Genomic DNA, 15,025 nt, shown 5'->3' with positions numbered 1-15,025 from the left:
GCAGTGCTATCACAGTCCTGTTTGGTCATGATTTTGGCTTGTTCTGCTGTAGATGCAACAAAAATAAATAAATAAATAAAAGTTGTATTGATTTTCGCCTTGCTGCTTTTTGCTGAGGTGAACACCTTCTGGCCTCCACAATCAATCAGCCCCACGCAAAAGTCAAAAGCCTACCAACTAGTCTGATGTTACTCCAGGTTATAAATACATACGTACACTTCTACATACATCATCACAGCATGGAAATTAGCGCTGCTGTGAGTGAGCAGGAAAATGATCAAATTCCATCAGATTCTAAGCTGAACTTCTTTCCGATTTGAATACATAAGCCAAGTATTTCAAATAAATCAATGCTTACTTTTTTCTGAAATTTGTGTATAATAGAAGATTTTATGACCTAATGGCACTCATAAACTCCAGCTCCACACCAAAGCACATCAAGATTTCATTTAGCTGCTTAGGCAGATATTTGAGAGCCACTTTTCGAGTGTCCCAAAGCTCAGCAACCTGTAAGAAAACTCATGTATACAGTTAAGGCATCCTCTTCCTTGACTTGTGAGTATACGTACGACAAAACAACAAGATATCACTATGCCAGCACTTCCACGACTGAACATGCTCAGAGTTTGCCGCTCTGAAATAGAACAAATTTATTTTTTGGGACCCGCCCCTCCAAGGGAAACTCAATCAACCTTTGCCATTCCGTGCATTATGGCCACCAACCCTCAGTGCTGCTAGGAATGCATACATAAACAATGAATTGCCTTTATTCTATATCTAACAAACATGCCAGCAAAAGTTTGACTGTGAGTTTGTATTTATTGAAATAAAGTAAATATTGGAAAGTTTAACGCACGCGAGCCTCGTGAGAATAAACTGCCGGAAGAGGAATGAATAAATGAATTGGAAGGGTGACAAAAAAATGCACAAAACATATTGGTTATATTTTAGAGTCACAACTTGTATTTTCGATACAAGCATTAGGTAGTTCAAGACATTATAGAAAGTTAATTTTTTTTTCGACCCAAATAAAAATCCTTGAAGGTCTTAAGTAATACATTGTCATACTACGAGAAAAAGTCATATATTGTAATACTACAAGATCAAAATCATAATACTACGACAGAAAAGTTATAATATGATGTGATAAAAGTCGTTTTATTGCTTATTGTTATGATGCGTGAACCGGAAGTTGTTTGGTTTTAAAGTCTTCAACTTTTGGCGAAGTAAGGTGTCTCAACATAAAAACTTTTTTGGGTGTAATATTTGGAGATTGAAGTAATATTGCAAGGTAAAATTGTCAACAAGATTAAAGTCATTATATCACTTGCTTTTGCGTTCCATGAACCAGAAGTTGTTTGATTTGGCGGACTTCAACTGTTGCCGACATAAGGTCTGAGTGAACATAAACTACGGTTGGTGACGAGCAAGAAGTTGTCGCACGACAGCCCTTACTTGGCGCAGCAAAGAGTCGGTGCCTGTTAAGCACCTGTTTTCAGCCCCTAGAGCCAGTGCTTGGTTGATGGAAACACAAAGAACGGGTGGTAACCTAAGCACAAGCCCGGAACAAGCACAAGCGACAGCTCAGTGGAAAACGTGTCATGGGGTAGTGTGACTGTGCATGATGGGATGTGGTATACATCCTCAGGTAATGATGTTTTAATAATGTTGATAGCGCTTCTATTTAGTTTAATTGGCTTGATGTTTACCGACTTCTATCACAATTATCAAAGTGAAACTTTGCCGTACCCAAAAATAGCTATAAGAAATTCCAAGTAGTTATGCTGGTGTCAGTTCAATTTTAAATGGTCACCGATCCATTTTCCTCATCTCGCCTCCTTAGACTGCTCACTCTTAACCCCGCAACCTCAAACAATCCCCTGCCAAAGCCCACTAGAAAGCTTCCCTATCCCCCATGCCTTTGCAAAGCTCCTGCATGGCCCTGGGAGTAGTTATAGTACACACTGCTGCCAGTCTGCAGGGAGCAGGTTGAGGATTGAATGCGTAAGTGAGGGGTGTAAGGCCAGGAGAGTTCTTTGGGAAGGGAGCCAATCCAATTACAGGCAGGAGTGCCGCCTTAGTTGGGTTTGGTAGAAGCAGTGAATTTGCATTTCGATGCTGTTTCCCCTCACCCATCATCCCTATCCAAAACACATACAAAATCTCCTTCATTTTGCTACCATATCTCCTTCTTATGACATGTTGTGTCTACTCACTCCCTTGCCCTTTCCCCATGCTGCACCTTATTCCTTCAATAAAAGTGGGAAAAGGTTAAGAAGTGAAGATCATCAGCAAAGTATTGAAATGTTGTCACCCTACAGCTGTCGCTTGTGAAGGAAGCCAGCAGCGTCCAAGCACGCACAGAGCTTATCAGCTCTGTGCAGGGCTCCTTCCCCTCTAGCACACCTGAGGGAGTGTATGGGTAACACCCCAGATAAAACACACATCAATGTTTCAGACACCTTGAAATATAAAGAATGATTCATCATTTAAAATCTGTGGCTGAGGTTTTTTTTTTTTTTTTTAAACTTGCCTACTACTAAATATGGTCCTCTCATGCACTCACACAAAGGGGCAGACCAGCACCTTTATCATATGGATCCCATTGGAAAGAATCTTGCCTAATGAAGTGAAAAAAACACAGAATTTCATTTTTCTGATGTGTCATAGTGGAGAAAACTTAAATAAGGTCATGTATTTCCAGGACGTGGCCATCCGACATAGGGTTGGATATTTTATCAGATATCATATTTACAGGCACTATTTTAGCCAATCAAATGCGAGTATCCCATACCGCACACCCTTCATTGTCACGTCAGGAATCGCTATCGTCCAATGCACTTGTGTCTGAGTAAATCAGTTTTTATGTGCATGTGTATAACTTATGTCGCAAAATGGCTGTGCTCATAAAATATGTCATGTTTTTGCTTAAAGGGATCTTCGGTCTTAAATACATGTAAGTCTTAAAAGATAAATGTTAGAATGAGTTATAATAATTTGATATAAAAAATTCTCTTAATGTTTTCATTTTGATAAAATTTGTAAAATTATTTTAACTGATAGGTCGCCATTCTTGTTGACGTCGCAGTGTGGTGACGTCACATGGCCCGCTGCCAAACTTCCAGCGTGTCACTCGTGTTTGAATTGCAATAAAAAATAAAATTAAAAAAAATAAATAAATAAATAAAAAAGCATGTCACTCGTTAACTACCCCAACATGTCATCGATTCTGCCCTTCCAATTTGAACCAGAGTCGAAAAGTGAAGAGCAGGACAGCACTGTCGGTCGTTCACAAGATGAGCAGCAAAGGCAAAATACAGAGCAGGAAATACCTGATGAGACAAGAATTGGGCAAAACGGGTGGTGTACTTGTGGCAAGTGCATCTCAATGACAACGGACCGAGAGAGTGTATGCTGTTGAGAACTCCGGTTTTTGTTAACAGATCTACAAGGTGAGCTATTGCGTGATCAAACTTGTTGCAATATAATTATCTAGATTGTTAGCATCCAGAGCTGTCGTGTGCTTTACATACTGTACAGTACAGGCCAAAAGTTTGAACACACCTTGTCATTCGTGCATTTTTATTTTCATGACTATTGACATCATAAACTCTCACTGAAGGTAATAAAACTATGAATGCACACGTGTGATAGTCAGGATCGGAACTGTATCGTGGCTGAGTGTCCTTATTAAATTCGTCATCTGACGGGAACAAATCCTGGGATCGAGTGTCCTGCACGTCTTGTACATCCAACTCACGTTAAGCTACGTAAGGGTGGTCCATATTAAGTGCTCGACGCGCATCAGCTGGCCACTATACCACTGCATCGGACGTGTCTGGATCAGTTTGAGTGGCAGCATTACTCATATTAGGTGAATACTGAACAGACACACTTAATGCCTGATGAAATGACAGTAAAGGTGAATTATTAGCTTGCTCTGTGACTAGCGGTACGCCAGAAGGTTCGCCTACCACTGTAGTGACAGGAGCGGCTTGCCTGCTTAAGAGAGCAGCCAGTTTCTTGTGTTTGGCGCTTTATTGCGCGCATTTCACTCGCTATCCGAGAACGTTGAGGCTTCTTGTGAGGGAAAAAAGTTAGAACAGCATTTGATTTTAGTCTCCACTTATATCCAGCCGCTCCGGTGAGCTCTTTCATAAGTTGTCGTCGACTAAAAGTCTCGAATGTGGAAGGAGAAAAATGGCGAAAACAAAGCCTTGGGTCTTTAGGAAGTTTTGTCAGTCTACAGGAATTTTCCCAAACCTTTCTCCTCTTCTTGTCAATTGGAAATCTGTGGAGACTCACATCACTCCCCCTTATTCCCATTTGACTGGAAATTGCATCCAAAAGCAGCACATCGTGGCATTTTACTTTAATTTACAAGTTTAGGCAGTAATTCACAATTGTTGGACACAATTGGAAACGTCCCATTTACATCATCACTCTGGGCCCACAAAACATGGCGCCAACTATCGGTCAAAATATGTACTAAATATGATAAAATATTGCCATTAATTTAACATTTTATGTGTTTCTAACAACATATTTTAGGACAAGAGAACAATTGTGCTTTTTTAGACCCTACGTGTCTTTAAGATCGAGGATCCCTTTAAACATTATTGACTCCATTATCAAAGGCCTAAGAAATTTGTAATTTGCATACTTTTGAATTCCCCGAGGAACCATTTTTCACATTAATTTCATTTATAATAAGTATTGTCTGTCCCTTTAAGCATCATCATGGAAGGGGCCAGGGACCCTTAGAAAGAGGAGCATAAGTTCTGTATTTCTGCTTAATGCTGATAGTGGTTCCTCAGACAAAGTTCAGCATTATTAAGTCTGTAAAAACAAATTTGGTTCTCACATTTGACATCTAAGTTTCACTCTTTTTGAAAATAAATAAATAGTCTTCTTATTGCATTGAGGCAGCCGATGTTGCCGGTGGTGGCCACATTCAAAACTTGTACGTCAGGAAATAAACGAAGGCGAATATAATACTTCTGACTTGGTTGGAGATTTACTCAGCTCATGGAGAAAACATTTCCACTTATTCCTTTGCCTATGTTTTAGAGTGTCTTATGCTGCAGGCATTTATCGTATTGCATCATTTGTTTTAGGTGGTATTTCTACAAGTTAGTTAAGGGCTGACATCTTGCTGATGTTAGGCGGGGAGTGTTCTGTCCCTCAATCTTAAATTGACTACTTTTTAAGTTTGATTTCTTTCCAAATTGTTCATCAGTCCAAAAGATGTCACTATTGTAATGCCGGACTCTACAGTTTTTCTTTGGTTTTGCTATGTGCGCTTGGCTTCCCCTAGTGGGGACTTACTGGAAGCAGCAGGCAAAAAGAACTTTTTACTTTAGTTGGAAAAAGAATCCTTTAGGTGTACAGACGCTCCACACCTCCTCTGTACTACACATCGTTGGGAACCCTCAATAAAATTAAATATGTAAGTTTGCACATTTTAACAGAGGGTATGATATAATTTTGGTGTGTTTATTCTGTTACTTTGTTGTCATTTATGTGAAGCGAAGCAACACGTTTTTGTTTTAAGATAGATTAGCCACTTTATTTGATTTGCTCAGGAATTATTTCCTGCACAGACTACTGGACCGTGTAAAAAAACACTTCCATTGTAGGTGGCCTTCTCCCATCATAGTTAATTCTTCCTGGTGTTGGTGTTACTGTGGTAACAGTCACACCCCTGAGAGCAGTCAGCCCAGTACACAGCAGCAGGCAAAGCTACTTTGCATGGATTCCCAAGCAAGCAGCAGCAGATCGGAGCTGTCAGCCTAGGGAGGACTCGGGTAAAGCAGACAATGGAGGAAAAGCCCACTTTTGTGTCTCATCTAATTTAACCAAGTACGAAAAAAGAGATGTAAATAATTTAGCAGCACAAACAGCAGAATACATCCAGTGAATATTCTCTTCTCCACAGGCTGATGTATTGATTAAATTATGAATAGGCAGAGACAAAAATAACTTATACCATCACTATTTGTGCAGGAGCAAGCCTGGAAGAACTTTTTGAAACAGGTGTCCAAAATCATTTGGTAACAATATTTTGTTTTCATTGCAGCTGTTGTGGGGTTGCATGAATGGGGTGGGAGAGTGAGGGAACAGTTGGAACACATTGCTGCTGTCAATTAGAAAAGGCAAGAATCACGGGACTTGGGCAAACCACTACTCTCAACCAATGGATAAATGTGGGCGAAAAAAAGTGACAGCATGCAATATCACGCTTTCATTTGTAAAACCATTCATTAGCCATGCTGATTATCTTCATGGAGGTCACAGAGCTGGAGCCTATAACAGCTGACTAGGGGCAGAAAGCGGAGTACACCCTGAACTGGTGGCAAGCAAACGACATATCACTCTTATAATTACACATGTAGAGAAATTGGATTGCTCAATCAATTTAATATGCAGGTTTTTGGGATATGGTAGGAAACCAGAGTACCCGAAGAAAACCTAAGAGATACAGGCAGAACAGTGCAGCAATGTCACTAACGGCATCAGACCAATTACACATGCAAACGCCTCACAGGAAGGTCAAAGCCCAAATTTCAACACTTAATCTCAGAACTATGAGGCCGACATGCAAACCATATTTGTCTCCTCCCAACCAAGCCTATTCCTAGCATTAAGCCTATTTTCCACTTGAATCTAATGCATTGCAGAACACTTACCAAATTTTGAATTGGTATTTAGATGATGGTAAAGAGTGCTAAATGCATCAAATTTGTTGCTTAACTTCAATCACACACGGTGAATTCTATATTCAAGTTTTGAACTAACAAGTACCACAGGCCCAGAAACCTCCCATTCCAAAAATGAACGTCACCTTTGTGATAGTTGTCAGTTTGATAGGAAACAAACGCCGCGCAAGCTGGTACCTTTGTAAGCGTACTTGTGAGCAATTCGATTCATGTATCAAAAAGTCATACCATTGAATTCAATAAAGTTAATTATGATTACATTACATACCATTCCTCACTATTGCACCCTTTAAACGAGAGGTTCTGTGTAATGTCGTGTTTTCTATGGCCTTGGTGGGAACTTCCCCATTATCGACTGGCCTGCAGCCATCTATGCTTAGTGACGTCCCCCATCCATGACCGGAGGAGGGAGGGCGAGGGGATATTTAGTGCACAGACCAACTCTCTATGGGCTGCAGGCGGAAAGGTGCCTATTAAATTTAATGGGCCATTACGGTTTATTCAACACGGTGACACTTATTGTAACTAGCAACTGGGAATGAGGACTACAATGAACCTGCCATCAACATTGCATCTGGTTTGTGTACCAACAGTAAGCGCTAAACTGGAAGAAAACAGGATTTCTACAGTGTTTCAGTTAGTCCTAGCACCACCCACTTCTAGTGTGAAACAAAGAAAAGAAGTACCCACCTTCTTAAGGCGCCCACTCTTTGTCCCCACAAAGGCCACACAGTAACCATTGTAGACGTAAGAGATGACTGAAGTCATGCGGTCGCGGGTCTCAGTGTAGAGAGTTTGTCCAGTCACCAGCTGGGAGCCGCCGAGAGGCTGGTTTATGTCCAGACCACAGAAAGAGTCATCAATGGGCACTGGCTACAGATTGAGAGAATAAGAAGACAAGTAAGACGAAAAGTAATCCCATTTGACTTGAAACAGACCACTGTAAAACAAAAAAGATTCTTCCGAGTAAGACAGCCCGAGAAACTGACAAGGCATATAAATGACAGCTCAGTGAGGAGGGAGGACGAAGGTGACAGAGGAGGCAGAGGTTGTAGTTACAGAGAATGGAGGAGCGATGAAGGTGAGAATTGAGGACAAAAGTGTAGGCAGTGGTGTGCAGCAGTGCAAGTGACTCTATGAATGGACAAAAGTTTGCCTTTGCCTTGGCAGACATGTTACGACCTCCGCCTGACAGAAAGCCGTCATTGCCTCACTGAGGTTCATTAACATAGGCTACAATAGCATCATGGAAGCACAGATGTTTCTTGATAATAATGTTAGCCACACTGAACAAACTTGTTTGCCTGAACAAGGTCGAAGGAAATGGATACATGAGAGCTGGAACTTACTTAGAAACTGCATATACAATAAAAATACAAAATACTACATTTTAATTAAGATAGTTAGGTCTTTAAAAAGTATTTCGCATGGATACATTTGGGTGAAATCGGCATACCCATAAATGCTGACCAGATATAGGTGGTCTTTTTTCCTACCTTTTTTTTTGTTTGTTTGTTTGTTTTGAAAACCAAGAAAGAGATACAGTACTTCTATTTTTGTGAGTGCCACTCAGGGGTCGCGTTAACCGAATATTTTGCGTTGTTGACCGATTTTTTAAAATGGTGACGGAAAAAACTGAAGTCCATCTGTCATTTTGACAGGTTGCAATTCACACCCCAGACCACAGGGTGGCAACTGAGCATATTAATTAGCTATTGTCTCTCTTGATGCATGACGTCGTTGGCCTTACTCTGAAAAATGTCAAGGCAACTGAGTGTCCGAAGTTTCTTCAAAAAGCCCCAAAACGACAATGGTGTTGATAAAAGAGGTGAAAAAACAGGGACTGCACAAGCGGGCACGCAATTCAAGTCCATGCGCACCAGGAGGAGGGTGTAAGACTCCGTTCAGGCCACAGCAGGTGAACTGTTAATTTCATTGTTCCTTAATGTAGCCTACCTACTGGGGCCACAGTCAGCTGTTTTTGTCACTGCGGAGAAAAAGTTACATATTCATCTGCTTGATGTGTGATGGCACGGTGTGGATTCTCTGTTAAGCTTGTTCGGACAGAATATTAATTTAAAATGAATGAAAACTAAATACTATTGATGAACTCTCTATTCAAGCCGGAACACGCGCGCTCTTAAGTGTCTCTGTCACGTGACTGTGTCGTAGCTGGTAACGCGCTCAGCCAAATGGACACACAAGTACGGAAGGTGAATTATGCCAAGCAAAGGGTCACCACAATGTCATTATCATCATTTTAAAAATTTAAGTGACGGGTAAAAATAGATTATGACCGGATTTTTATGACCCTGTCAGTCAAAATAACAGACAACGAAAAAGTCTAGCGCAACCTCTGGCCCACTATTATTATTTTTTTGTTGTTTTCTGAACAGCTTGTCCTCATTCCTTAGCCCACCTAACTTTGGGTGAGAGGGAGGGTAAACCAAGGACTAGCCACTCGTAAGTCAGAGGTAGATATAGACAAACCACCCCTCACACTTAAGACCTTTGTCTTTGTTTTCAATTAACCTTAAACACATGCACAGGGAAACAAGTTAACTCCATACAGGAGTGCCTTCTTAAACATGATATCGATGTGGTAACCACAAGTCCGCTGTGTTGCCTGTTAGTTTGTTTATTATTTAATTTGTTTGCTAATAGGATTATACACAAAAAAATACAGATATCCATGCAACCTTAGTGAGGATGTTGCATGGACCTAGGAAGTAGTTATCACGTTTTTAATAATTCTTATGCAAAATAAATGTTGCGATTTGAATCTTTATGTCCAAGTCCATTATCTTCCAAGAGCTGTAGAGTAGCTGGCTAATCTGGCTAATATTTCTAAACTTGTATGGAGCTGTGCTGTACTGAGTGCCATTCTAGTTTACACTATCAAAGAAAGAACTGTATTGATTTTGAGTTATGTCCAATGTGCCTGCGGAAGCAGGGGAGTAGGTCATTTGAGTACAGTTCCATTCAGCCTTCTAGCTTTTGCTTTGCAATGGTAAGACACGCTGTGTTTTTTTTTTTTTTAATTGCAAAATTCTCTCTGACTACATTTCTCTGTCGCCGCAAAGCCAAAAACTCTCATTCTGTCTCTTCTTAATACACCGTACTGAAAATATTTGTTAAGGGAAATGAGGGGGAATTTTTGGAGTAAACGCTGTATAGCTAGAGGGGAATAATTGCCTGAGCATTAACGGCAACACCCTCCACTTGAATTTATTTCCTTTTCCTTTGTCACATTAGTGCTTATCGCTACAGGGACTTTTGTCCACATCAGTGTTCATGATTATGAAACATGGAACACTCAATTTAAATGTTTAAAGTCCATTTAAATTGTGTACACTGCAAATAAATGTGATGGGTAACCTTGCAGCTATTAAGGGGAAAAACGTGTAACCAATAGCACCAAGCTAAGGCGTACACAGGAACTCCCCTTAATTTTTTAGTGGCTACAGACCATTTGGTTGTGATTACATATAGGGTTTGTTTGGATGGTGTACGCTTTAGCACAATTGGCAGAATGGAGGCAAATCCCAATGGACCCAATGTGGTTGTTGAGCTCCTTCTTCGCAAGAGTTATCACAAATCTCACTCAGACAACATAGCAAAACAAAAAACAAAAACAAAAACTAAAGCTATTATCTTTAGCGGAGTTGCCAGGCTAAAAAATAACACATAACCCTTCATCAAAGAGTAGAGTAACATTTAGAGAAAATGGTTGCTTTCCTCGTCCTCCTTCACATTTAAGTAATCTCATTAAAAAGTCTTTCATTTGGAATGGAATTGGAATTAAGTTTGTGTGAGATGTGACAGGATATCGGGGCTCAGAAATCCCTCACGCTGCACCGTTATCAATCTGAGCATCCTTTTGCTTTGAATTTTACTTAATTGGTAGCTCTCGTGTATGATAGTCGATAGACGTCAAGCTGTCCTGATAAGAGAGAATTCCACAGAGCAGTGTCTTCACGGCAGGGCCAGAAGATGGAGATGTAGTGACTCTCCAGATGGCACAAAGCTGGACGGCCGGGTGATAAATCTTTGATTGGCCGCTGTGTGTGAATCCCACAGCTCAGCCTCAGCTCCATTTCCCAGCCTCAGCCTTGTGGGCTCGAGATCTGCAGAAAGGGAATGAGAGCTGGGGGGATAATTAAGGAACTTGCTGCCTGCCCAATGTTACAATGGAGCAGAGGAACGATCACTTCATGTGGAAATTCAGATAAACGCAACACTTTTGTTTTTGCACCCATTTTATGATAACCTCAAAGACAGCCAGTCTAAGGCACACCTGGGCAATAATCATGCTGCCAAATCAGCTTCTTGATAATGCAAACAGGTGAAGTGAGATGGATTATCTCAGCAAAGGAATCCTCACCATCACAGTGTAAGACAGAAATGGTCACTATCATAGTTTAGACAGAACTGTAAACAGTATCATATAGAGAAACTTCCATTCATTCAATATTCTTGTCTGTCATACTTTGTCAATATTACAGTTTGTTTAAATATATTTTTGTTTGTGTCTAATAAAACATAACCATATTCAATTTGTGTCTGATTTGAATGAATGAATTCTCCTATCATGAACTGTCACAAAAAAATTCAAACCAAAAGTAATGACCATATTATCGTTGTCCGAAGACAACCTCACTTATAAATTTGATGACAATTTTGACTTTACGAAACGATTGCTTTTTCAGCACGCAATGCCAAAAGTTTTGTGTCTTGCCATTCAAAGAAAACACATATTATTATGACATCAACTGCTCTTCATAGACATGAACCAATTATTATTATTTTTAATCAATAAACCAAGAGAAGGGAGAGCCTGGGAACTAATATTAACTGCTGTGATTGGTTAATGATGTCATATATCCTCTTCATGGCAGACTTCAATTGCGCAGCACTGTTTGACTCGGGGATTTAACAGCATGCAGACATTGTTAGCGCGGCTCACATCCTCTTGTTAAACGTCATTTGTATAAGCTTCGAGACGTCCTCATCCATTGACACCCATCTGCATAATCCATAATATGGGAGGGATTTATGGGTAAGAACATGGTTTTAAGGACGGAGCTATTTTACATCTTCTTTTCATGAAAATTGTGCTTCCTGGGCTGTGTGATGTGACATCAGAGCCCCGCGATACTACAGCTGGCAAAATGTAGTGGGCGGTGCAGCATGGCAGGTGATGCCTGGCACCCTTCAGCACATGCTGGGATGATTTGGGATTCTGCTGAAAACAGGAGGGAAAGGTATGCACAGATTTGTCAGTAGTATCCGTTTCTTATTTCAGCTTGTCGAACTTCTTTCTAACCTATTTTTGCACCTCAGACTCACAAAATTCCACAATCCAATTTATGATAACCACCTCTGACACAGCATTAATTAACAATTCAATGATTTTCATTTAAGTGGTCAATTGTTTGCCCAAAGGGGAAGGATTAGAAATTAAGTACAGATGATCAGTGGTTTCCTTCATTAAAAACTCAACATACATTGGTATCACGAGCAGTTAAATAGATATGTGGCACAAAATACCTGATAAAATATATATTTTTAAATTCTGTTAGCTATTAAAGATGATGGAGGACTGCAGCCTCTTGGGGAATGAGGAAAATTCAAAAGACTTTAACTCGAAGAATATCAGTGTCCTTTTGCTTAAAATAAATAATTGGGCTTTTCACAAGAAATGCCATATTCTCCAGTATTGAAAGCACTCACTGTTGCTGACAGAGTTAAGAAAGGATTGTTGGTTTTTAACTCGAGAAGAATACACGGTCACTTTGTTGCAGTGATAACATGCCATAATGTTGTGTTTTTTCCCATTTGCATTTAATTCATAGAACAGGTGCAAGTAACAGTTTGCTTGTGTAAGCACTATAACAAGTGTTTAAAGAGAATAACTTACCGCTTTGGTGCAATGTACATCTTTGCCAAGTAGCCAGTTAAGCTCCAGGTATCCCTCGCCCTGGTAGCAGGACTGCAGTCGCTCTTTGATGCGTGCGTTGATGTCGCGGATAGTAAAGGCGCAGAGCGCAGAGTCATCAGGTGGACGGTGGAACTGCTTCTGGCCTTTGGAGAAAACAGCGAATAGCACATCGTCTTGGGTGCCAATGTGAAGCGCAGCGGCAAGGATGCTGCCAGGTTTGCCGAGGTAGGCGGCTTGCAGGAGACGGTATTCCACACCATTCTTTACGCAGCCAATTGGGAGGGAAACGTATGAGTGAAACTTGCGGTCGTCTTTACAGAGACGAACAATGCGGGAAGTGTAAAAGAGATCACTGGTGGAGCCGCTGGACGACATGCCGTTTTCTGGCGTCTCAGGCTGGACGGTCAAAAAGTAGACAAAGCCGCCGCTCGCGAAACCATAAACGTAGTAGATGTCAAAGTGAGACACCAACGCTAGTGTGTCTGACGGTATCTTGATTAATGAGGAGACAAAGTCAGTGTGCAATTCATAGTCAAGCATTGCGGAAGACTCCGGATCACGGGGAAGTTTTCGGCTTGAGATGGTTGGGAAGTAGTCCTGCTTTCCATCAACTGCAGTGCCGATAAACAGAGTTCCATCCTGTCCCTGCGAGGGTACTATTACCCCATACATGGTTCCAGTCTGATTAACACTGGATAGATAATGCTCTTTTTTATGGGACGGCTCTACTAAGATAAAAAGGTCGTCTAGTCGGAGGAGTTTGCAGACACCCTGATAGAGGCTGCCGCAGGCCAGCAGGCGATTCTGCGGGTAGTCAATGAGGAGAAGCTTGTTGACGTTGTTGGTCGACACCAGAGGCTCCGAGCAGGGCTGCACAATCAGGGGCGGGTAGCAGGCCTTGTTGTCATCCTCTGGGCCCGTGTCATGGGAAACCAGCAGTGTCAGGTTACCCGAGAGTTTGTACACACGGTTCACAGCCCCAATGTACACAGCTCCTGTGGTTTTATGGACGGTCAGGTGGTTGAAGAACCAATCTCTCTGCTCCGGGTGGAAACTTGTGAATGCCTGCCCGTTGCACTGAGCTAGGAGCAAGAGGAGCCAGAAGGCCAGAAAAGGAGCTAATAATCCCATTCTGGTTTTAAGCGATGACCCCCTGTGTAAAAACCTCATGTTTACCAGGCCTTTCAAGGAAGGATGCGTGAATGGATGAGGAAGGGAAGACTGATGGAGACCTTCTTGCTTTGGTTGTTGAAGGCTAACTTGTCCGTCCAAGACTCACAAGCCTCTTCACATTTTTCTGGAGGGGAAAGATAGGAAAGCGTGTTAATTAGCCTATATGGCACAGATATAAAGAGGGTCAAGGTTCACCCTCTGTTAAAGCAGCACGCAACCAAGAACTGGGGCGGGCGGATCAAACAGACAAAGAGAGGAAACGGTTATGGTGCACATTACAAAGGAAATGCTTGGATACCACAAGAAACTTGACACATGTTAAAGCAGTGGAAATTAAACGTGACCTACAGTAACACATCCAGCGTTCACGTAACAGTGACTCATAACAATATTGTTATCGTTATTCAAGAACACTTATTTGTCAAAAAAGGTAATGCATGCCACGATACGTTCAGGATCATTATTTTAGGTTAAATTTTGCTTACAATGCTGCAACAGAAGTTGTCTCAATGCAATTAATATAGAGAAAATACAGAACTGCACTCCTAACACCTCAAGAGACAATCACACAACGCACATTATCCTTATATCCCATATAAGTCTAATACAAGTATTTGTTATTATAGATTTTTTTAAGAAGTACTAAAAAGTGTACATGGACTCAGTATTTAATATATATGAAAAAAGAAAAAGAAATAGAAACAAGTTCTTAGTTCATCGGTAAATTCACACTTATGACAGCAAATATTAGAACAGTCAATGATGTTTACATTCACATCAGACCGAACAATATGATATACATTTGTCACATGTCACTGCGCTGCCTGTTTGTACATGTTTACCATTTTCATCTGCTGTTGATATTAACATATTATTTAGGACTAAATCCCAGACAGGGCCATGCTCATCCACAAATGCTTGCAATATCAGATGCAAACAGCACATTCACATCCACATCACACAGTGTTTATCAGTGCACTCGATCATAAGCAGCAGTGCGAGAGGCTAACAAGTGAAGAGACAATAGCGGCAAATCGCGAAATCAAGTACGATTAGGCGTAGCGATCCAACAAGGGTAATTACAGTGGAGCTGAAGGAGGTGCACGGGGGCGAAAAATAGGCTGGTTGGGCTGCCCTGCATCTTTCACCAAGCTCTGAATTTGCATTTGCAGCAGTGAGCGCACCACAAATC

General features: G+C 41.1%; 1 protein-coding gene across 1 annotated transcript in view; it reads right to left on the bottom strand.

Moving 5' to 3' along the window:
• Positions 1-15,025, bottom strand: part of plxna2 (plexin A2) — a 321,401-nt gene that overhangs the window by 263,421 nt on the left and 42,955 nt on the right. The window contains exons 2-3 of the mRNA XM_057828893.1: positions 12,640-13,957; positions 7,410-7,592 (exon numbers count right to left, since the gene is read on the bottom strand). Of these exons, the coding sequence (XP_057684876.1) occupies positions 7,410-7,592; positions 12,640-13,830 (1,374 nt within the window). The 5' untranslated portion in view covers positions 13,831-13,957. The remainder of the gene's footprint in view (positions 1-7,409; positions 7,593-12,639; positions 13,958-15,025) is intronic.

This window comes from Corythoichthys intestinalis, chromosome 2 (genome assembly GCF_030265065.1).
Source record: "Corythoichthys intestinalis isolate RoL2023-P3 chromosome 2, ASM3026506v1, whole genome shotgun sequence".
Classification (NCBI taxonomy): domain Eukaryota; kingdom Metazoa; phylum Chordata; class Actinopteri; order Syngnathiformes; family Syngnathidae; genus Corythoichthys; species Corythoichthys intestinalis.
This window is presented reverse-complemented; position numbering and strand designations above follow the sequence as displayed.